Genomic DNA, 24,316 nt, shown 5'->3' with positions numbered 1-24,316 from the left:
TGCTTATATATATATATATATATATATATATAAGTTGTATATTTCTATGCTCATATCAATGTTTATCATTAAAGCTTTAAAAAGTTCAATGTTAAAATGTTTTACATCAGCTAATGTATTAAATTCATTGTTTCCATAAAATGAAGTACTAATACGGAAACAGTACTGGTTATATATTGGTGAAGGTGAAGCAGTAGAAATAATGAAATCATATAGTTGCGGAAGCATGCAGTACTATATATTACAATTCTAGTGAAAGGGTTTATTGACCTAGGTTTCTAAAACTGTCTTGTAACAATCACTGTTAAATTAACCAATGAATAAAAATAAGTCGTTTTATCCTCTCGCCTAAAGTGATTTTTCCAAGAGTCACTTCCGACGAAACCTTTCTTTTTGTCCACTGTTTATGGCCGGCGCAGGCTTATCTGGCGTCAGTCAGTCATTATTATTTGCTTCTAATATTTTCCTTTTTAGATTTAGGTAGCTTCCATGTCAAATTCAAAATCACAAATTCTTTTCGGCTGCATCTTGACGATGGTGATAGATATGGCACCATCTCAGACTTGGGTTGTGTCTCAATACACCTAGTTTTCATTGAGATGTTTGGATCCACGTTTGATAAGCGCTGTATGGGTTGGATTATATTGTAATTGGTTTGCTTCTCAACTTCGCGTCCATTGGTTGCCAATTAATCGAATCGTTATTTCCACTCCATTTGGCAGGTTTATTTTCGGCTTTTGTCGTTGGAATTTCCGGTTTGCAACCGGTGAATGTCCTCCTATTCAATGGTATGGATGTTTCACTTTGGTTTTTGACCCCAGAATCCATGGAGTAACAATTTTGCCTGAAAGACTTGGGATTCTTAGAGATTGTATTAGAAATCAAGGAATCAATTTCAGAACTGATGATTTTTTTATGGCTTCACCAGTGGACTATATACAAGAGAACCTTCAAAGTATGGATTCTCAAATGCGATACTCTTAGATTGTTGGTGACGATGTTATTGTTCGTGTTGTGGAATCAAACACACCACAAGTAGTTACTTTAGGTCTGAGGTCGATGTTGTCAACAATTTTCATTACCCACCACCTTATGGTTTAGGTATGCAATTTGGATTTTTGTTACGAGAATTTGCAAGATTATGGTCAATGAAGAGGCTCCAGACGGATTGATGCTTATTATGGATCGTTACGCGAGAAAAGCAAGATCACTGTTTCTTAAAATGACACTGATACAGACTAATTGGTGTCATATTGTTGATTGTTCAAGGCTATCATCGAAAGCATTGGGTTTTGTAATATGATGTGAACTTTCGTATAAGAAGATCAATTATAAAGGAGAAAAATAACGACTTAAAAAGTTCGTTAGCGAGTAAGGCTTTACAGGAAGCATCATTAAATTCACTCCTTTGTTTCTATCATCTTTAATAAATAGCGCATATTTTTGCTTATGTAATAATTTGCTTTTGAAGCTTATGTAATGACTTTGTAAACTTGTTATGATATCAATTAACTTGTTTAGCTGGAAAAAAATGAAGAAGAGAAGAGAAAAAGATGGTTCGTTATTTGTCGATTTGGACCGCTTGGTGATGCATAAGTTTAAAGTATGTCAAGTCCTCTTGTTTTGTGTTACCAATTTACTTGTAATGAAACTATTATTTATAGTAGGTTTTGCCAATCGGCAAAAAATCATGACACCAGTTACAAAAAGTACTAATGATCATAACTCACATTGTTTTAACATTGTAAGTGTTGTCGGTTAATCAAAAGCTCTTCAAATTAGTTTTTTTTTTTTTCAAAACGAACTGTATTAATGGGCCTTCCCAAAAAATTGGGCAAGGCCTTGGTAGTTTACAATTAGACAGGTACAAAAAGAGATAACAGAAAAATCGGTCCACTAACGAAAACAAGATCGACTCCTGCTGAGTTTAGCTTGACCTAAAGCAGCAGTCTGAACAGTCATTCCGGCGAAAGCGAGATCCACTCCTTTGCGGCATAGACAATGAAGTAAACCCTCACCAGAAGCTTTCAAAAATTGATGCCGGTTCACACTCTATCGTCTCACATGACCCAGAACAAATCTCCCGGCTTGTTCCGCCAACAGCAGGCTCTGCGGTGTCTGTCCCTTGCCTAGCAACTCAACACACTCAGAGCTATCCCCTGTTTCCAGAAGTGGTGACCTTCGTTATCTGAGAGCAAGGACCAAGCACCCGGTCCGGAGTCAAACCAAAAACGCGGCGATCTCTAACTTACTGATTGCTCAAGCCATAAACTAAAAATCAGAATCCGCAACCGCCTACTAAGATCCAATGCATCTAGAACTTACCTCCAAGACAAGCAGTGAGACCCACCAATCCTCCGTCAACTTCCCCGTGAACTACAGCGGTCAATTAAATGTTGAGCTGCAAGAAAAACACCTTCGGGAACCTCCGCCGTCTTCAACCAAGAGGACTCCACCTAGGGTCTCACCATCCAAAAGAATCCACACCACCACAGCCGCATCGAATGGAGTAAACCCTCACCACCACTGTCGGAGAAGGAAACCTTGCTCACCGCTGCCGGAGAAGGAAACCTTGCTCACCCCTGCCTTCTAGATAAACTCCAAGACCTACAATTAAGCGTGTCCCAGAAGCTACTCACCTGACGAGAACCAGATCACGAAGAAGCAAGCAACCGAACCGACCGGAGAAGGGGAGATCTGCAGATCCAAAGTCGAGACCACCGAGAACCGATCCCTGAGATACACCTAAAAGGAGATCCCAGCCCCCAACGCTCATCAAAGCCAAAACCAACCGGAGCTACCGACGCTTGACGAGACGTTTAACCCAGATCTGCCGAAGAGAACACCCAGATCGGAGCTTTTCTCAAACTTGTGAATCCCTAGGAAACTCCGGCGAACAACCACAAACCTCTCGTCGTATTCATGAGCCAGATCTGCTCTGGAAACCACCTACTTTGAGCCCAGAAAAGGACGGAGAACAGCCGCAAAACTCAGGGAAAATGAACATCGGCGAGAAGCTACTAATGAAAGGAAGAGAAGCCCTCTCCGGCGCCGGAAGAACAGGCCGGAGAGGTAAAACGACGATTAGATCTAGGTTTTCTTTTTAGAGAGAAGGGAGAGAGAAAAGAAGAGGTAGTTTTTTTTCTTTCATATCTTATATATTTTGTAAAGGTAATAAACCAAAAGAAATTCATATTATTTTGAGCTAATTTTACCAATTAAATTCATGTCAAATAACGCGCGTTGTTATACAAAACTATGTAACTGTGAATAAAACTCTAGTTAAGAAATTAACAAATTGAAAAACACTAAAAATTGAAATAGTTTGAAAGAATGTTAAAAATATGTTAATCCAATAACACATTAATAATTTTTTAATATAAATGTCTAATTAGATTACACTAGAATTTTAGATAACATTTTGTAATTAATTTCTGTCGAATTTGTTCCATATCTACTTTAGAGTCTTACCCGGCTCATTATAAAACGTTTATGTCTGACCAACAGATTCTCGACCCGAACTGACATCGGTATTATATGACCAATTTGTCAAAAATTCATACATATTCTGATCCGAAAACTTTGAAATGACGGTAGAAGAAAACAAAAACGTGTTGGTGTATATAAAACCCAATAATAGATCAGATTTGATAATAAATTCGAGCGGCGAAAGAGTTCAAGAAAAGAAGCACCGCCCAACAGTCCACAATGATTAACATTTGTTCTCCGTCCATAAATTAATCAATTTACTAATGAACGTTACGAAAGATAAAATATACAATAATATGGTTATAGAGAGTTGTCTTTATGAAACACAAAAATACAAATCAGAAGGAAGAAAAGTTGTTGTTAGGTCTTAGCATCATGAACAAACGTGTGGGTTGTCTCTGTCTCTTGTAAGAATCTGGCCAAGTCAATGTATATGATGACCGACCAACCAAATAACCTAATGTTATTGGTATTGGGATTACATGACTCCATAATTAAATGTTCATTCAAAGGCAAAATTAAATTCATTTTTGTCTATTAAAACTGAATGTTGACAAAAGAAAAGACTCAATATAAATTTGAATTGCTATCGTATTTTCACAAATTTTTTGAGAAATTTAATCTTAAAAACATCATTATTTAAGTATTGGAAACCTAAAACGACAAGTATTGAAAAACAAAATTTTTACTCTAGAATGATAAAAAAGAAAAAAAAAAAAAAAAACAGAGAGAATTTGAATGATATTGTGCATGAACCATATTGTTGACTTTTGATAGATAAAATGTAGTTAAATTAGCTATCCATTTTTTAAAAAAGGTAGAACGATGAAATAAGTTAGAAATAATGTTATACACAATTATTGGTTCTTGACCAAAAAATTAACAAATAGAAAGTATTGTGGGCTATATAGAAATTAGAAACAGTCATTTAGCTATTTTGTGGGTTGACGAATGAATTTTCTACCAACCCATATATCACATTATTCTTTCTTACGAGAGAAAAAAAATATTATGATTTCTGACTTACTTATTTCATCGTCCCACATTATAAAATTTGCCTTGGTGCATTAAACAGCTAACAACAAGGTGTTGAAATATTTTCTTCTACGTTGACAAAGAAAAAAAAAATCTTCAATGTACTTTTGTATTATCGTTTCATTTTAATAAATTATTAGTATTACAATAAAATTACATTTTTGATAGACCCTACACAGATGCCAACAAGGGGCCATATTAGCCGTAATGGGCTTGAAGATGGACCACATCTAGACCATAAAACCAGGCTGTCGAACTTGGTATGCAGCTGTAGTCCACGTGTAATATCATTTTGTCATTAAGAGAAAATTCTTACTTAAATTAATTTAATCAAAGTGATCCAATCCTTTATAAACCGAGTGGTCCAGTTCTTTTTTTTTTCTTTTCATAAAGAGTATAGTAATTATAACAGTGCATCCATCATTACATGAAAAAGCTCATTTTAACTGTTCACATTTTTATTATTATTACAGATAAGAAGAGATAAGGGGATGATGATTAGAGATAATAAAATGATTAAGTATGACACGTGGCGGAATCTCAACGGAAATATTATACAGCTGTGAATTTGAAGGGTTTGACGTAGACTTGTGATCTCTTTCCCCCAGCTTTTAATTAGCTGGCTACTAATTAACCGGTAAAACTCAATTCTTTATTTATTTGCTGTTTTTTCTTTTTCTTAACTCAACTAATGAAAGTAAAATGCCTACAAAAAAAAACTAATGAAAGTAAAATACTAAAAAAATTCAATAAAATATTTTATGTATTTTTGTGTACACACCAAAAAAACGTTAAAAATGAAAGTAATATAGAAAAAAATTACAAAAAATAATAAGACCATGATTTGAGCTGTCTAATTAACCAGCAAACTCACATCTTTCTTTAGAAAATATATATTTTTTTTTTTAATGAGAAAAATCTCTTAGTGATTTGAGCTGTCTAAGTTAAATTAACAGCAAACTCACATCTTTATTTTTTTATTTTCTTAACCGACTCTAGTGAAAATAAAATCACGAAAATGTCAGTAAAAGATTTGAGTATTGTACACACCAAACAAAAAAATATTAAATTCTGTAAATTTATTTATAAAAATTGAGGGAAAAAGATAAAAGTATTTAGAAAATGAGAGTGCGAATAGGGGAGAAGTCATCTTCTTTTTATTGCTTCAAGAGTCAATCTTCTTCAACCTAATGAATGGATCTTCAATTTCTTTTTTTAGGTTTTTCTTGTTAGTATGTACTCTCTTTCCTAAAATAATTAATCATTAATCACATGAAAAAGAGTCAATTATCATCTTCATTTTCTTAATATAATCAATCACTCAATAATTAAATTAAAAGGTAAACAAAAAAACATTTGAATTAAACTAATCCCTTGTAGACCCATAAAATAAAGAAATAAAAAGAGCTTTTTCAAAAAACATATAGGATAGTGAAAGGGGTTTGTGCATAAATGTTATTGTTGTTGCTTCATCTCTCTCATTATAGAGTTTGTAGTATTATTAATGTGTATACACATCATTCTCATTAGCTATGAGATTATGAGAGGCGAAGAAGAAGAGATATAAAACAAAGTAACACCTAAATGTGAAAAGTACAATACACCAAATCCCTTCTCTTCGTTTTTATCTCTTACACACAACCCACTAAGTTACGAACAAAAACAGAATCTGTTCTTCAGAGTCAGTGGAGGACACATAAAGGTTTGATTTTTATCTCTTGATTTGTATAAAGTTTTTTAATTTTTTCTTTTCAATTTCGTTGAATTTGATTCTGGGTTTCTTGTGCTCTGTTCGTAACTGAATCCACATCGTTCTATTTAGAGGATTTTATAGTTTCTTGATTTGGTAACAGAAAGAAGTTCGAGTCTTTTTGATGTTTTATCTTCTTGTTTTAACTGATTTGACTCTAAATCTTTGATTCTCCATTGATTCAGATTTGGTGAGTTTAGGGACAAAAACAGCCATGGATGTAGGAGAAAGCAATGAGAGGGGAAAAGACGATTCAGCCCTTCAACCTTCACCGAGGAGTCCTCTGAGTTCTATAGATCTTGCAGTTGATGGAGCTATGAATGCTTCTATTGAGCAGTTGTATCACAACGTTTGTGAAATGGAGAGCTCTGATGATCAGTCTCCGTCAAGAGCGAGTTTTATTTCGTATGGAGCTGAATCTAGGATTGATTTGGAGTTGAGGCATTTGGTTGGAGGAGATGTGGGAGGAGATGGTGGAGGGAGGAAGAAAGAGATTGTCTTGGAGAAGAAGAAGGAGGAGAGTAATGGTGGAGGTAGCTTGAGTGAGAAGAAACCTGTTGAGTCTCATTCTAATGGTAAGAAGGTTGCGAAAACGAGTCCAACTAACCCGAAGATTCCTGGCTCGAGGATCTCTTCGAGGAAGTCTCCGGATTTAGGGAAGGTTACTGAGGATGAGGAGAGTCCTGAGCTTGGGGTGTTGTTGTTGAAGCAAGCTAGAGAGTTGGTTTCTTCTGGTGAGAATCTGAATAAGGCTCTTGATCTCGCGCTTCGTGCTGTGAAGGCGTTTGAGAAATCAGTAGAAGGAGAGAAACAACACGGGTTGAATCTGGTGATGTCTTTGCATATCTTGGCTGCTATATATGCAGGGTTAGGGAGGTACAATGACGCGGTGCCTGTTCTTGAGCGTTCTATCGAGATACCTATGATTGAAGACGGTGAGGATCACGCGTTAGCGAAATTTGCAGGGTGTATGCAGCTTGGTGACATGTATGGTTTGATGGGTCAGGTGGAGAATTCGATTTTGCTCTACACGGCAGGTTTGGAGATCCAAAGACAAGTTCTTGGAGAATCTGATGCACGAGTTGGTGAAACTTGTAGATACTTAGCAGAAGCTCATGTTCAAGCAATGCAGTTCGATGAAGCCTCGAGGCTTTGTCAAATGGCGTTGGACATTCACAAGGAAAACGGAGCTGCCACTACGGCTTCTATTGAAGAAGCTGCTGATAGAAAACTCATGGGGCTTATCTGCGATGCTAAAGGAGACTACGAGGTTGCACTTGAGCACTATGTATTGGCGAGCATGGCAATGTCGTCTCAGAATCACAGAGAAGATGTTGCGTCTATAGATTGCAGTATAGGTGATGCTTACATGTCTCTAGCTCGGTTTGACGAAGCAATATTCGCATACCAGAAGGCTTTGGCTGTGTTTAAGCAAGCGAAAGGTGAGACTCATTCCTCTGTTGCTTCAGTTTACGTCAGGCTTGCTGATTTGTACAACAAAATAGGGAAACTACGTGATTCCAAATCGTACTGCGAAAACGCTCTTAAGATTTACCTAAAACCAACTCCGGGAACTCCTATGGAAGAGGTTGCTACGGGTTTTATAGAGATTTCTGCGATATATCAGTCGATGACTGAGCTTGATCAGTCTCTTAAGTTGCTGAGAAGGGCGTTGAAGATATATGGAAACGCTCCTGGTCAGCAGAATACGGTTGCTGGTATTGAAGCTCAAATGGGTGTGATTTCTTATATGATGGGGAACTACTCGGAAGCTTACAACATATTCAAGAGTGCGATATCGAAGTTTCGTAACAGTGGGGAGAAGAAAACAGCTCTTTTCGGAATTGCTTTGAATCAGATGGGACTCGCTTGCGTTCAGCGTTATGCGATCAACGAAGCTGCGGATTTGTTCGAAGAAGCAAAAACTATTCTCGAGAAAGAGTATGGACCGTACCATCCTGATACATTAGCAGTTTATAGTAACCTCGCTGGAACATACGACGCAATGGGAAGGTAAATTAAAAACTTGAAAACACATTTTCTTGCTAGGTTATGTTTCTATGGGATTGCCTGTGGTACAAGTAATGTGTGTTATTTGTTTTTACAGGTTAGATGATGCTATAGAGATATTGGAGTATGTTGTTGGGACAAGAGAAGAGAAGCTCGGGACAGCGAATCCTGAGGTGGAAGACGAGAAGCAGAGGCTAGCTGCGTTGTTGAAAGAAGCTGGAAGAGGAAGGAGCAAGAGAAACAGAGCACTTCTTACCCTTTTGGACAATAACCCTGAAATTGCAAATGGACAGAGACCGGTTTATTGATGAACCGGGTTATATGCTCCGGTCTAAAATGTATATATATACGAAATACGAATTCAAATACTGTACTTGCACAGTCGAGAGAGATTAAAAAAAACTATGAAGAGGTTTATGTTTTCTGATTTTACGAAATAGTAAAAAAAAAAACATTCTTGTTGCATTTGTTTTTGTATATCTTCGCAATTTTAATTTTTCTTTATAAATGAAGTGTAAAGACTAAAACGCAATTGGATTGGTCTATTTTGTACTAGTGTGGTCTGTTTGTCATGTTCATGAGTGCCAAACAAAACAGCCACCGAATATAACACATACCTATCCACATGTAACATGAGAACATAAAGAAACGACCCACCGAATCAAGAAGTTGTCACTAAGCAAAGCAACAAAATAAAAAAGTTGGCACTAAAGCAAACGGTAATCTGAACTATCCATTTTTAAATTGATTACCAAACCTGTTACTGATTATATGATTTGGTCTGAATCGAATTTTGGTTTTATATTATTCGAAAGTACCAAAAACTAGCATAGTTTACATTCATAAATTCATATTTTGGAAATTTTTAAATTTTCGTCAGCTTGCAAGCTTTTTGTGTTGGGAGAGGTGGATCTGATATCGAACCATCGAGGATTCGGTTTGCGACTAGCATATTCGCGGTTTCGGTGTAATGTATACCATCCCAACTTATGAAATTTGTAGGGCTTTTGCAGGAAGTACTATAAAGTCCTGTCCCATTTGGAAATATTGTCTTCCCACATCCCATTCCCCGTCCGATCGCCCCAACGCAACAATAATCAAATGGATCCACAACACCTGCATTTAGATTTTATTAAATGAAACCAAGGAAAACCAGAAAATTATGAGGCTTGGTTTAATTGGTTCTTGGTTAAGTGCTTACCGAGATTTTTGGCTTTGATGATCAAGTTGTACTTGGCCGAGTAGACGTCAACATAAGTAAAGAGGGAAGAAGGTAACTCCTTGTTTAGTTCAGTGATTTTGTTCTTGAGTTGCTTGTTGAACTCAATTGCCACATTGTTTAAAGGCTTCAAACAACCGTATTGATCTCGCGGTGTAGCCGGAAAAGATTTCAGAAGATACGGTAAACAACCTGTTGGTCCGGTGTTATGAATTGAGAAGAATCTTGCTCCTTCTTTGTACAACAACTAAGGAAACAAACAAAGTATGTTGTAAACCATGATTATAGTGATTCATTTCTGAACTCTCCCATAAGCGTAACAATAATTTATATGCTTACTTTTAAGGCAATGGTGAAGTTTTCGATGATAGTGGGTATGGTTGCTTTGAGTTGTTCCTCTGTCATGTTTTGGAACCCAACCGCGAGATCATTCTGGCCGATATCCAATGTATAAAGTGCTTTTGAGAAATCTTTGGGCCGTGCAAGGACTCCTTTGCAGAATGGAGTTTTTCCTAAGGCCCTAAAAACGAATTGTCAACATGTATATATAAGGCTGGTATTTTGTTTTGAATTCCGGTTTGATAATTTGTATGAGTTAGCCGGTGTAACTTACCTTTGGTTTGGCTATAGAGAGACAAGGTACGAGTCTTGAAGTGAATGAATTGGGACACTTGAGTCCCAAGATGGAATGGGCTAAAACAAGCAACGGTCGGGCGAATGCAAGAACCACCAGTCGCAAAATTAGCACCATGCCGGTAATTAGCTCCAACAGAATCCAAGTACGGTGTTAGATACGGTAACGTGAGATTTTCAGCTGCCAAAAATCATAACCAATATATCGCCATTTGCCAAGATCAATTCAATAACCATAGGAAAATATGCTTTGTCCTCTACTAAGCAAAATTACCAACAAATTGAAAACACAAAATTTAAATACAAAACCATTGTAGACATAGTTGAATGTGTAGAAAAGGATTTTTTTTTTTTTTTTAAAAAAAAAACAAAGATTACTTACTAATGAAATCTATAATGAGACGGCCATCAGAATGTCGTCCAACGGATCTTCCAAAAAAGGCAACGCCATTCGGTGGAGGAACCTCTCCGATAGCTGCAGAAATAGCTCCGGTATCAGAATTCGAATCTCCAAAGTTGTAAACTGCCGGGAACTTGCAATTATTCGATACAGCAGATAACGTATCAGTGAGCCCGAGAAGTAAAAATATGATTCCAAGGGTTATTTTAGAAATAGCCATGTCAAGTAAGTATAGATGAGAAGAGCTCGACAATACGAGATTAGTCTGGTATTTATTGAAGTCGTCGCTTCACGATTTATATGGCATGTTAAGCTTTTTTAAAAAAATGGATTAAATTAAGGGAAGAGAGTATATATGAAATTATATTATCAACAAGTAGATTATAAAATAAACAGATATATCAAAGTTTGTATAGCAAGTTGTTGTGTAATCACGTGGGGCGCTTTGCTTGACTATTTGCAGTCTATTTTTATGATTTTGTGGATCAAATAACTAGCTCGAAGTCGAATGTCAACGTTGGACACTTACAAGTTACAAACTTACAATTATGTGTAAAATGGCATCTTCTATTGTAATTTTCATGTTAGGATTTGGATCCTAAATATGATTCTCAGATTAATGATTTAAGCAAGAAACTAGAACAACACAGTTTATAGTGTTCACCCACAATATTATTGCTAAATTATGTTTTATACATAGTGGTTTTGATTATATTTTACTGAGATTTATTTAGAAATTAATAAATATAAGAATATATGTAGGATCAACAAATCTCGTATCAACAAATCTCGTATCAACAAATCTCGTATCAACAAATCTCGACCTTTTGAGTTCATGTGTTTAAGCATCTCGGACTACCTGCTTCTCACTAACTGAATTATCCATATATCGATTTTGTTAACATTTATGCTGGATTTTTCCGTAATCTAAATGTGTAAATTACTTCTCCCTAAGAAACAATGTCTCCTATGAAATAGAACCTTATGANAAAAAAAAAAAAAAAAAAAAAAAAGAACCTTATGACCCTATTATATTATACATACTAGTTCAATAATATTAGATTTTTGGTTATGTTTCACGGTGGAAGAAGAGACGGAGAGAGAGTATAAATTTTTTGAATAATTTATCGGAGATAGATATTATATATATGTAGGTATAAATATTTATGCAAAACTTAACAAATAAGTTTAAACTAAGTACCAACCCGCACTATGTGCAGGATAAATTGATTTAAATAAAATATTATAGTAAAATTGTTATTTGAGACTTAAGATTTTGTGTAAAATAAAATATAAAAGTAAGTTTATTTTTTGTTTATTCAAATTTGCGTTTATTTTCAATAAAATATGTTTCATCCGTAAAATATTTGAACTTGGAAAATAATATAAGTTGGTGTAGAAAGTTTTGATATCTTTTTGTGTTTCTAAAAATCAAATTCACATATTTTATGTTTCACATTATTATCTACATCACTATACCATTAAATAGATAAAATAATATTTTTTAGACTAATTGGTTTAATTTAAACTAACCCTAAGTTTAAAACATGCAAGGAGAAAAATGTATGAAAGTGGTAAATAAATGAATAATTTTTTTATTTTTTGTGAAATGTAATTTACTTCTAATAGTTAAATTAGTTATAAAATTAATAATTAAATATATTTCTGGATTTTAATTGCTGATTAAATTTTTGATTTTTTAAAACTAATAGACAATAACATTACTTTATAGTTGTCAATGACATATATATGTAAATGATAATGAGATATAAGAGTATTTATTAAAAAAAGGCACAAGAGCTATGTGAACACGACACATTAAATTTTTGTGAGATTGCTTCTCTATTTATATATAGGAGGTAGTGAAAAATAGGAAAAAAAACCGAGTTGTTAACTATGTGACGTGTCATCTATGTCATTTCATATGTGTCTTCAAGATCATTAAAAATTATTAATTTTTTGCCACTATGGATGTATGATATTACACAAATTCATAAGTTTGAGTAGTAAATTTGTAATAATTATTTGTTGAGGTATAAATTAGCACAGTGGTATACTTGATATATGAATATGAGTTTAGTTTAGGTATGAAAATGTATTTTTCGGTAGAATCGGACTTGAACTTATAAATGTTTTTTAATATCCATAGCTCTATTTTGATTGAACTACTTTGCCAATATCCTTTTTTTTTTAAATCAGTATTACTTTTAGAGAAACCATGGAAATAATAAAATGGTTCGGTGAAGACGATAAAGAAACTGGGTGAGGTTTAGATTGGATCGGGTTTTTATTTTGGTTATATTAGGTTTGTGTAGTTTTTATCGTGTTTAGTGCGTAAACCAATTAAACCTACATTTATGGGGGAAATAAATGAAAATAATGATTCAAGGGAGAACATGTATAAAAAAGTTTTCGGAGATATATAGTCTATCCAACTTGATATGATAGTTCAGCCCGATATGTTTCCTTATAGTATGTACGTAGAGTGTGTTAAGCCACAAGGAGTCTTGAGATCACAAGAATATTACCAAGTTAATAGAACTTAGAACATACGACGATACGAGCTGGTTTGGTTAATTGATATGGTTGGATCAATTAGGTCGATTCCTCCTAATGACGTATACAAGTTCAAATCAACGTATGATAGTTTGATATCTCCACATGGAAAAAAAAAAAACAAGTTCTACTGTTCTGCATAAAGCCAATAATATGTGGTTGTAATAGTACATCATAATTTGATAATAGCATTGGATGTTAATTCGATGCATCGCAAGTCAACATACAAGCAGATTGCTGTGATTGACATGGTACAACTTATAACTTTTCTTCTTAAATTCTTCTTTTTGTATTAAGAACGATTACACATAGGAGATAGGACCCAATAAACTATTTTTATTGCATTTAAAACTTAGTTGACAACATCAAACCAAAAGATCAAAAAGACAAACTAAAGACTGATTAAATATTAATTCATCACATCTATGCTGCAGTCTTTGTTAACATTATCCTGAGAAACGTTGTCATTTTCCTCTACTTCTTTCTTCTTCTTCTTCTTCTGTTCTTCCTCTGCTTTCTTCTTCTTCTTCCTCCTTGCATCTCTCTCTGCTTTTTTCTTCTTTTCTTCCTCAGCCAACTTCATTGCTTTCTCCTTCTCCTCCTCCAAAGACTTAACCAAGCGCTTAAGGCAAATATCTGCATTGTCTTCATCAGATTTCGGCATCAAATTCTCAGCAACATCAGCTGGAGACATGTCGGTTTCCTCCACCAATTGCTCGATTTCTCCATACATGTCATGTGACTCAATCTCCAAGTAATTCTTAGCCAAAACCTTGAATGCTTCAAATCTGCAATAAGACATATATCTCAATGTGGTTGTCCATTCTTCCTCTACGTATCAATGCTGGATCAAGATTATCCACAAAATTTGTTGTAAACACAATAATCTTCTCTCCAGTACAAGCTGACCACAACCCATCAATGGCGTTTAATAAACCTGACAAAGTGACCTTACTCTCTCTCTCTCTCTCCTCTTTCCCTTTTCAACAACTTCTCAGCTTCCTTCTTATTTTCTTCAATATCCTCTTCATCCTCATCTTCCTCCTTCTTCTTCTTTCTCTGTCCCGTAAGATCAAGCGAACAATCAATATCTTCTATCACAACAATAGACTTCCCTTTTTGTATCCAACATTAGCTTCTTCAACTCTGAGTTATCTTTCACCGTCGTCAGCTCAAGATCATACACATCATAATCCAAGAAATTAGCCATAGCTGATATCATCGTCGATTTCCCTGTCCCGGGCGGTCCAAACAAGAGATAACCTCGCTTCCATGGCTTCCCAACCTTCTTATAGTAATCCTTCCCTTTAGTAAATTTTATCAAATCCTTCTTAATCCTATCTTTCTTATCAAGATCCATAGCCAAAGTTTCAAACGTTGCAGGATGATCAAAAGGAACATTGCTCCATCTTCCTTCCCTCCATGGATACCATTCTTGGCTCGAGTTATTAGTGTAAAGCTTCCTCTCTCTGTTATTTAACCCAATCTCTTTCCCTACTCTTGTAACATGATCAAGATAAGTCGTTGTGATCATATCTCTATGTCGATTGTGAAAACTCAGAGTCAAGTACCTATTTTCTCCGTTGAATCAGATTTATTATCACTCTTCCACACGCTCAAAGACCACACCACCTTCACCCCTTGGAACACATCTTCAACTGCTTGGTGATCGTCCAAACTAAGCACCAACGATTTGCTGTTTTTGGATTCGTTGGCCTTTAACCTTTGGGCACGAGCCGTTGATTTTGAAGACAAGTAGTTGCGTATGGAGTCGTAGGCTTGGCTTTTCGTGAGATCTTTATCTTCAGTGTATTCAGTGAATCTTATGTTAACAGAATTTGAGACCAAACCGATCACCCTGTAAATACATTTCTCCAAGTAGTCTCTGATTTGGTATGGCACAAACTGTTTGTACATTGACCAGAAGACCATAAGACTCGCCATCGTCGTGCCCGCAAAACCCCATATTGATCCGGCCTCAGGCATCTTTGTGTGTTGATTTTCTTGGACACTTTGAGATGTGCTTTCACTAATCCTATATAACTAGGATATATCCCGTGCTTAAAGCACGGATCAACATTTTTAAAAAATTTTATAATATAATGAAAAAAAATTATTATTTTATTTATTTAAAAAAGTTATTTTGTTTGAGATAATATTTATTTTAAATTTTTGTGTAAATCTATATCTATTAGTCTATTTGAATACTAATTATTTTAGAATATTATACTATTTTATTTTTGACGTATTACTACAGTTTTATATTGTTTGTTTGTTGTATTTGCATCATTATTTTATGAAATATAAAATAGTAATTTTAATATTATAATTGTGAGCAAATAATAATTATTAATTTATTATTTATATAAATTTAGTTTTACCAAGCTGCCAATGTGGAAATTAAAACACATATTTTTCATACAATGAGTAATATATTTTTGTTTTAAAAAATTCATATCACAATATATGCAGAAAAATATGCATTTTAAATTATAAGTATTATATAAAAATTCTAAACAATTTGTAAATAAAATAAAATAAAGATGATAGGAGAATAATAATTTGAAAACTTAACAAAATCTTCGAATTTAGTTATTAAAAATAATTGTATTGTATATTTGGATATAGAATCTTAGTTTTTTAAATTTTGATTGGTTTATATATTTTTAAAAAAAATAATTAGCAATTTCGTCCATAATTTATTAGAGAGAGAAAATATTTTTTAGATTTTTTTAGATTTTTTAATATTTGATCTGTGAGTGATTTTTATTTTTAATTAATTATATTTATTGAAATTTGTTAATTAAGCTTAATTAATTTTTTCTAATGGCAATTAAATGTAATTTTTTACAAATTTTAAGGTTAGTTTCATATTTGTACTTCTCAATTAATATAGTAGGATATCATAAGGATTCCACTAAACTTGCTCTAATATTATGACATTTGGCAATGCTAATATTTGACATGTGTCATCTTTTTTCTTTCTTAATTATTAACAATATGTTCACATTAATATACCACTATTAATTTCTATATTTCTTAAATATTTTTCCATTTTATTTTTTAAAATTTAATATGTAATGATATAATCAAATTTAATGAAAAAATGTGTACTTTGTTTTAATATTTTTAATATAAGATAATATAACTAAATTACAAAGAAAATATAATATACACTTATGAGTTTGAAAAAAAAAAGACACATGTCAAATAGATAGAGTGCCACTTATCAACTCCCCAAAGCATGAATTTAAGAGAACATTAGTTTACTATATATGAAACAATTATTGCCAACTACGTCAGGTATAAGCCAACACACCGCTACACATACAAACAATATAAGGGGATGGTATTGGTTTGAGATTTATGAAGAGTTCAACAAAATCATTAAAAATCAAGTGAAAGATTGTTAAAGATTGCTAGAGAGTTTTGTTGATTACTTTTCTAAAATCTTGTAAAGTCCTCCAAACAATCCTTGTATTTTTATGATACTTTCCATGACTTTATTTTGTAAATAAAGTGTCTAAAATCATGAACCAATAACATAATAATTGAACTCATTAACAATCCTAGATTCTTTTATTTTAACTGAATAACACAAAACTTTTAATGACTTTATAAAAGTCTGAATCCAATAACCCAGATTTGTTGAGATTTTAAATGACTTTTTACAAATCACAAACTAATAACACTAAACTTTAACAGAGTTTAACAAAATCTTGATCTAATAACAACAAATTCTACATAATATTTAAAATCTTTAAAACTCTATTCAAATCTTAAACCAATAATCCCCACTAAATGTTTTATTAACTACATGAACTATTGTCATTACATACGGACATGCATAAACAAACATGAGTTATGTGTACAACACCATAACCATCTAATTCTGATACTTTCGTTGCCGTTAAACAAACAAGAACAAGCCTCTAGGAAGCTCCTACAACGATCCAGCTACAGATCTCTACAGGAACGCCTCCAATCTCCCAGAATTCTCAAGAACACTCAGGAACAACTTTTCTCTCTTTCTCTTTTCTCAAAAACGGCCACACAACCACGAATGAGACAAAAACTCGCATCTAAGGGTTTTCCTTAACCCAAAACGCAGCGTTTGACTTAAGTCAAAACCCACAGAATTGAACATGCATCGACCGATGCACCATCTGCATCGACCGATGCAACTCCCAAACTGGGATTCCGGTTCACGGATGTTACAATTCTCCCCCACCAAACTAGATTCGTCCTCGAATCTCGAACAACCATCAGCCAAGGACTCCCGTGCAACCGTCTCCACGGCCCGCACTCCTCCGGCTGATCCACAGAAGGTCACCTCTAAACGATAGACTCACTCTCCAGGCGTTATTTGCTCTCGACTTTTGGACTTTCCTTTACTCATAGGCCTAAACCTTGAGTTTTTATTGGCTCCTCATCAGACCTAAGTTTGAATGCCATAATGTTGGCTCCTCATCGGGCCTAGACCCGCATGCCATAATATATAAGGAAAATCCAACTCGTCTCTAGGGTTGCCACCCTACAACGCGCCCCCGGATCGTCATCCGAAGTCGATATACCAACCATATTCCCAAGTCACAAAGTCTCTGAATATGGCAGTACTAGGAGAACCTCAGTCCCCCAAGAGTCGCGAGCAAACGATTCTGAACACGTCTGAGTCCTATCCCTATCCAGGTTTCCTTCCCGTGGCTCGCGTAAAACATCTCAATGTCCTACCAACCACATATCCTCTCACTGGAATACCACATGACCATACAAGGATCATATATATGCCACAAGGGCCGCCACAAAGGCCAGACAAATGTCCTAAAGAGGATCGCCACCAAGGCCAAACAAATGTCCTAAAGAGGACCGCCACCAAGGCCAAACAAATGTCCTAAAGAGGACCGCCACCAAGGCCAAACAAATGTCCTAAAGAGGACCGCCACCAAGGCCAAACAAATGTCCTAAAGAGGACCGCCACCAAGGCCAAACAAATGTCCTAAAGAGGACCGCCACCAAGGCCAAACAAATGTCCTAAAGAGGACCGCCACCAAGGCCAAACAAATGTCCTAAAGAGGACCGCCACCAAGGCCAAACAAATGTCCTAAAGAGGACCGCCACCAAGGCCAAACAAATGTCCTAAAGAGGACCGCCACCAAGGCCAAACAAATGTCCTAAAGAGGACCGCCACCAAGGCCAAACAAATGTCCTAAAGAGGACCGTCACAAAGACACTCTGGCTAAAAAGCCCGTCACAAAGACCATCTGTCCCGAAGGACCGTCACAAAGACCATCTGTCCCGAAGGACCGTCACAAAGACACTCTGGCTAAACAGCCCGCCACAAAGGCCAAACAAATGTCCTAAAGAGGACCGCCACCAAGGCCAAACAAATGTCCTAAAGAGGACCGCCACCAAGGCCAAACAAATGTCCTAAAGAGGACCGCCACCAAGGCCAAACAAATGTCCTAAAGAGGACCGCCACCAAGGCCAAACAAATGTCCTAAAGAGGACCGCCACCAAGGCCAAACAAATGTCCTAAAGAGGACCGCCACCAAGGCCAAACAAATGTCCTAAAGAGGACCGCCACCAAGGCCAAACAAATGTCCTAAAGAGGACCGCCACCAAGGCCAAACAAATGTCCTAAAGAGGACCGCCACCAAGGCCAAACAAATGTCCTAAAGAGGACCGCCACCAAGGCCAAACAAATGTCCTAAAGAGGACCGCCACCAAGGCCAAACAAATGTCCTAAAGAGGACCGCCACCAAGGCCAAACAAATGTCCTAAAGAGGACCGCCACCAAGGCCAAACAAATGTCCTAAAGAGGACCGCCACCAAGGCCAAACAAATGTCCTAAAGAGGACCGCCACCAAGGCCAAACAAATGTCCTAAAGAGGACCGCCACCAAGGCCAAACAAATGTCCTAAAGAGGACCGCCACCAAGGCCAAACAAATGTCCTAAAGAGGACCGCCACCAAGGCCAAACAAATGTCCTAAAGAGGACCGCCACCAAGGCCAAACAAATGTCCTAAAGAGGACCGCCACCAAGGCCAAACAAATGTCCTAAAGAGGACCGCCACCAAGGCCAAACAAATGTCCTAAAGAGGACCGCCACCAAGGCCAAACAAATGTCCTAAAGAGGACCGCCACCAAGGCCAAACAAATGTCCTAAAGAGGACCGCCACCAAGGCCAAACAAATGTCCTAAAGAGGACCGCCACCAAGGCCAAACAAATGTCCTAAAGAGGACCGCCACCAAGGCCAAACAAATGTCCTAAAGAGGACCGCCACAAAGACACTCTGGCTAAAAAGCCCGTCACAAAGACCACACAATGTCTAAAAAGACTGCCACACACGGGCACACTGACTCAAAAGTCCGCCACTAAGGCCACACACAAGCCCCTCCAAGGCTCTCCACCGCTAAAATGGACAAATTCTAACTCCCGTAAAACTTTCCATATTTAGCACTTTCCATTTTTGGAAACTTTCCACTTTTGGAAACTTCTATTTCAGGAAACTTTCCTCCAAAACCCCGCCTCACGGAAACTTTGTACCCCGAACACCACCTCATCTTGTTACTGAGTCGCACAACCAACCACCCCAAGCGACCGAGTAACAAGAGAGATGGGCTGGAATACTCCATTCCCGCTCCAGCCACGGATTACAGATGGGACCAGGCTAAACAAGCTCAAGTCGCGGCTTGCTTCTCATACCACTTCTTGAACCTTGCCTTCATCTTTGCCTCAGGCTCCCAAGTCTGCTCCTCAACACCATCACAGTCCCACAGGACTCTCATCAAAGGAATCTTCTTCTTCCGAAGTTCCTTGATCCTCCTCTCGAGAACCCTCACTGGTCTCGCCTCCAAAGTCATGTTAGGCTGAAGATCCTCAGGAATCTTAGCCAACACCTCCTCTCCCTCACGGAGACACTTCCGCAACATAGACACATGGAAAACCTTATGGAATGCACGCATCACCTCAGGTAACTCCAATCTATATGCCACTGGTCCAACCCGCTCAATCACTCTGAATGGACCCATATACCTCGGACTCAACTTAGTCTCTGACAATGACCTGTTCGGACCCCGCAACATGGCCATCTTGAGGTACACTCTGTCTCCTACCTGAAACTCAAGATCTCTCCTCCTCCTATCTGCATAACTCCTCTGCCTATCCTGAGCCTCCTTCATGTTCAGCTTGAGAACCCGAATCTTCTCTGAGGTCTCCTGAACAAAACTAGCACCAAACATGCTCCTCTCCCCCACCTGAGTCCAGCATAATGGTGTACGACATGGCCTCCCATACAAAGCCTCATAAGGAGCCATCTTAATACTCGCCTGATAGCTGTTGTTGTAAGCAAACTCTACCAGGTTCAGGTGATCTGCCCAATGGCCACCCCAATCCAACACACACATCCTCAGCAAATCCTCCAGCGTCTGGATCGTCCTCTCAGACTGTCCATCTGTCTGGGGATGATAAGCTGTACTCATATGCACCTTAGTGCCCATCTCTGCCTGAAATGCCTTCCAGAACACCGAAGTGAACTTAGAATCCCTATCAGACACAATGCTCGCTGGCACCCCATGCAACCTGACTATCTCCCTCACATACTTCTTAGCCAAGACCGCTGCTCCATCAGTCTTCTTAATGGCCAGAAAATGTGCTGACTTAGTCAACCGGTCCACAATGACCCAAATAGCATCAAAGGTCCGTGACACTGGCAATCCTACCACAAAATCCATGGTGATCATATCCCACTTCCACTCAGGAATGGGTAAACTCTTCAGTAACCCGCCAGGAACCTGATGCTCAACCTTCACCAGCTGACACACATCACACCTCGAAACCCAACTAGCCATATCCTTCTTCATCCCGACCCAATTATAGTACCTCTTGAGGTCACGGTACATCTTAGTCGCTCATGGATGAATGGACAACTTGCTCGCATGAGCCTCTCTCAGAATCTCCTGCTTCTACTCCTCATCCTTGGGCACACAAACCCGACCGTGCACCAAGATAGTACCATTATCTGAGACCTGATACATGAATTCACATCCTTAGAGGCATGCACCAGCCCCAAATCCTTCTCCTGAGCCAACCGCATCCTACTCAGAAGATCTGCTCTATCTACTGCTTCCAAACCCAACGGTTCCTGTGAAATAGCACACAAGCTCAAAGCACTGATCTCTCCCACCAGAGACTCCATCCCCTGCTCCTGAGCCGAAGCTACCCTCTTCCGACTCAGAGCATCTGCAACCGTGTTAGCCTTACCAGGATGATAGGCTATCTCCAAATCATAATCTGCCACAAGCTCCATCCACCGCCTCTGTCTCAAATTCAGCTCAGGCTGAGTGAATATATACTTCAGGCTCTTATGATCTGTAAACACCTGTACCTTTGCACCATAAAGATAAGATCTCCAAATCTTCAGGGCAAAAACTACAGCACCCATCTCCAAATCATGAGTAGGATAGTTGCCTTCATGCACCCGCAACTGCCGCGAAGCATAAGCAATCACCTTCCCATGCTGCATCAGAACACAACCCAACCCAACTCTAGATGCATCTGTATAAACCACATAGGGTTCTCCCTGCTCAGGCAAAGCCAACACTGGCGCAGTAGTCAACATCTCCTTCAGGCTTGCAAAGCCTTCCTCACACTCTTCTGACCAGACAAAAGGAACATCCTTCCCTGTCAACTTAGTCATAGGACGTGCTCTGCTTGCAAACCCCTGCACAAATCTCCTGTAGTAACCTGCCAATCCAAGGAAACTCCTGATCTCTGTGGCATTCTGCGGTCTAGGCCAATCTCTGATAGCCTGAATCTTCTCTGGATCTACAGAAACCCCCTCTGCAGAAACAATGTGACCCAGAAAGCCCATCTCACGCTGCCAAAAACTACACTTGCTCAACTTGGCAAACAACTTCTGCTCCCGCAGCTTCTCCATAACTGCCCTCAAATGCACTGCATGCTCCTCAGGACTCTTAGAATAAACCAGGATGTCGTCAATGAAAATGATGACAGACACATCCAGAAATTCCTGAAACACACTGTTCATCAATCTCATAAACGCTGCTGGCGCGTTAGTCAATCCGAAGGGCATCACCACAAACTCATAGTGCCCATATCTCGTCCTGAAAGCAGTCTTCCTCACATCTGCCTCATCTATCGGTATCTGATGATAACCCGACGCCAGATCTACCTTGGAGAACCAAGTAGCACCCCTCAACTGATCCAACAACTCATCGATCCTAGGAAGAGGATACTTGTTCTTCACAGTGACCCGGTTCAAACCCCGATAATCAATACACAACCTGAAACTCCCATCCTTCTTCTTCACAAACAACACCGGCGCTCCCCACGGTGATACACTAGGACGGATGAATCCCTTACTCAACAAATCTTCTAGCTGCTTCTTCAGCTCTGCCATCTCTGCTGGAGCCATTCTGTAAGGAGCCTTGGATAACGGTGTCGTCCCCGGTTCCAGTTCAATGGTAAAAGGATCCGACCGAGATGGTGGTAATCCCTGCAAAGACTGAAACACATCCTCAAACTCTTCCACTACTGGAATACCGCTAACCGTAGACTTCCCCACTGACTCTGGCATAGATATAGTAACCAGATAAGCCTCACGGCCCTTCTCGATCATCTTCCCAGCCTGAATGGTTGAGATCACGAGACTCCCCGAAGTCGGTCTAATACCCTGAAAAACCAACTTCCCTCCTGGACGCTCAAACTCCACTCTACCCCGATAGCAATCCAAATGCACCATATGCCGATGCATCCAATCCATCCCGAGAATAACATCATACAGCTCCACTGGACTGATAAGCAAATCTGCTGGCCACGACTCTCCTGCGATCTGAATATCAATTCCTCTAGCTCGACCAATCACTCTCAGGAACTCGCCTCCCGCAACTCTGACAACTCCTGCACGCTCACCAGGATCCCCGCTGATCCCCGCACACTCTGCACACTCTGGAGTAATGAAGCTATGCGAAGCTCCAGAATCAAACATAACGTGGGACTTAAACCCGCCCACCAACAAGGTCCCTACACAAACCTCATGTGTTGAGAACCTAACAATTTATCACAGGAACATAAAATCTGACCCTACAAAAATTCACAAAGATTAAGTACCAGAAATTATACCTGTGATCGCCCCGGCACTGGTTCCACCAGTCTCTACTGTCGAGTAAACACGTGGCGCCTGCTCAATCCGTGCCACCTGCTGACCTCCAGGCTGCACCTGCTGCAACGCTGCCACTGCTGCCGGCTGTAGCTTGGGACAAAAAGGCCTAATGTGCCCTGTCTCCCTACAGTGATAACATACCCGAGGCCCCGCAGTCGGAACACTCCTCTTGGGACAACTAGCAACCCTGTGATCCTTGCTCCCACACCCGAAGCAACCCGCACCACTCGGCTTCTGCGTAGCCTCCCACTTCCTCTTGGTTCCCTGAGCATGCCTACCGCCCCTGCTAGAACCACCCTGCTGCTGAGCCTTACTAGGCTGAACTGCTGGAGCAACCGGCACTGACTGTGCCCGGATATCCTCCTCAATCTCTGCTGCAGTCTCCACCAACTCTGCACGCGTAGCATAATACCTCCCTCTACAGTGAACTCTCAACTCATCACGTAGAGCCCTCAAAAACCTCCTGATCTGAGCCTCCTCAGACTCCAAAGCCTGACCCCCATAACAAAGAAGTCGACTGCACTCCAAGTCCAGCTCCCGCACTGACCGTGTCCCCTGGGACAACTGAAAGAACTGCACCTCCAACCGAACCAATGCCTCTCTAGGAAAATACTTGCGGTTGAACTCCAAGACAAAGTCAGCCCAAGTCATCTCCCGCTGCACTCTCCTAGCAGCCACTGATCTCCACCACAACTCAGCATCACCACTCAAATAGTAGACCCCTATGTCCACCCAAAACTCCTCAGGACATCTCAGCATATGGAAGTTACGTTCCACACTCGTCCTCCACGCATCCGCAACAGTAGGATCTGTACCACCCGAAAACCTCTCAGTGAACAGATCTTTTATCTCCTTGAGCATAGACAAATAACGTCTATGTGCTTCCACATCCGCAACCACTGGCTGCCGCTCCTCCGCCACCACTGGTGGCACTACCTGAGCCTGAGCCGGTACCACTGGTGGTAACTGCTCTAACACCTGTGCTAGCATAGCCGCAAAGTCAGTACCAGGGACTCCACCCGCTGGGACTCCCACACCCG

The 24,316-nt window shown here is 38.7% G+C and overlaps 4 protein-coding genes across 4 annotated transcripts in view; 1 reads left to right on the top strand and 3 right to left on the bottom strand.

Annotated features, from left to right (window-relative positions):
- Positions 5,969-8,714, top strand: LOC104710644 (nephrocystin-3-like). The gene is made up of 3 exons (XM_010427274.1): positions 5,969-6,226; positions 6,460-8,287; positions 8,382-8,714. The coding sequence occupies exons 2-3, from the start codon at positions 6,489-6,491 to the stop codon at positions 8,590-8,592; spliced, it is 2,010 nt and encodes a 669-aa protein (XP_010425576.1). The 5' UTR covers positions 5,969-6,226; positions 6,460-6,488; the 3' UTR covers positions 8,593-8,714.
- On the bottom strand, positions 9,119-10,776 carry LOC104715071 (GDSL esterase/lipase At3g27950). The gene is made up of 5 exons (XM_010432524.2): positions 10,519-10,776; positions 10,117-10,317; positions 9,843-10,015; positions 9,486-9,750; positions 9,119-9,400 (listed from the first exon to the last, which is right to left on the bottom strand). The coding sequence occupies exons 1-5, from the start codon at positions 10,754-10,756 to the stop codon at positions 9,150-9,152; spliced, it is 1,128 nt and encodes a 375-aa protein (XP_010430826.1). The 5' UTR covers positions 10,757-10,776; the 3' UTR covers positions 9,119-9,149.
- LOC104715070 (AAA-ATPase At3g28540-like) lies at positions 13,502-15,079 on the bottom strand. The gene is given in 5 exon segments (XM_019229882.1): positions 13,502-13,897; positions 13,899-14,066; positions 14,068-14,211; positions 14,213-14,679; positions 14,682-15,079. Coding segments are annotated over 5 exon segments (1,572 nt in total). The 5' UTR covers position 15,079.
- Positions 21,990-24,316, bottom strand: part of LOC109126373 (RNA-directed DNA polymerase homolog) — a gene marked incomplete at its 3' end in the record, with an annotated part of 7,595 nt that continues 5,268 nt past the window's right edge. Inside the window, exon 2 of the mRNA XM_019229881.1 lies at positions 21,990-22,394. Within this exon, the coding sequence (XP_019085426.1) occupies positions 21,990-22,394 (405 nt within the window). The remainder of the gene's footprint in view (positions 22,395-24,316) is intronic.

Source organism: Camelina sativa, chromosome 9 (genome assembly GCF_000633955.1).
Source record: "Camelina sativa cultivar DH55 chromosome 9, Cs, whole genome shotgun sequence".
Taxonomy (NCBI): Eukaryota; Viridiplantae; Streptophyta; class Magnoliopsida; order Brassicales; family Brassicaceae; genus Camelina; species Camelina sativa.
This window is presented reverse-complemented; position numbering and strand designations above follow the sequence as displayed.

Bases quoted from the DNA above. Each gene is read 5' to 3' on its own strand.
- LOC104710644 (XM_010427274.1), top strand. From the start codon at position 6,489: ATGGATGTAGGAGAAAGCAATGAGAGGGGAAAAGACGATTCAGCCCTT. The intron at 8,288-8,381 runs GTAAATTAAAAA...TTGTTTTTACAG, and splicing joins ACATACGACGCAATGGGAAG to GTTAGATGATGCTATAGAGA.
- LOC104715071 (XM_010432524.2), bottom strand. From the start codon at position 10,756: ATGGCTATTTCTAAAATAACCCTTGGAATCATATTTTTACTTCTCGGG. The intron at 10,016-10,116 runs GTAAGTTACACC...TTAGGGCCTTAG, and splicing joins TCTCTATAGCCAAACCAAAG to GAAAAACTCCATTCTGCAAA. The intron at 9,751-9,842 runs GTAAGCATATAA...TTGTTTCCTTAG, and splicing joins ACTTCACCATTGCCTTAAAA to TTGTTGTACAAAGAAGGAGC.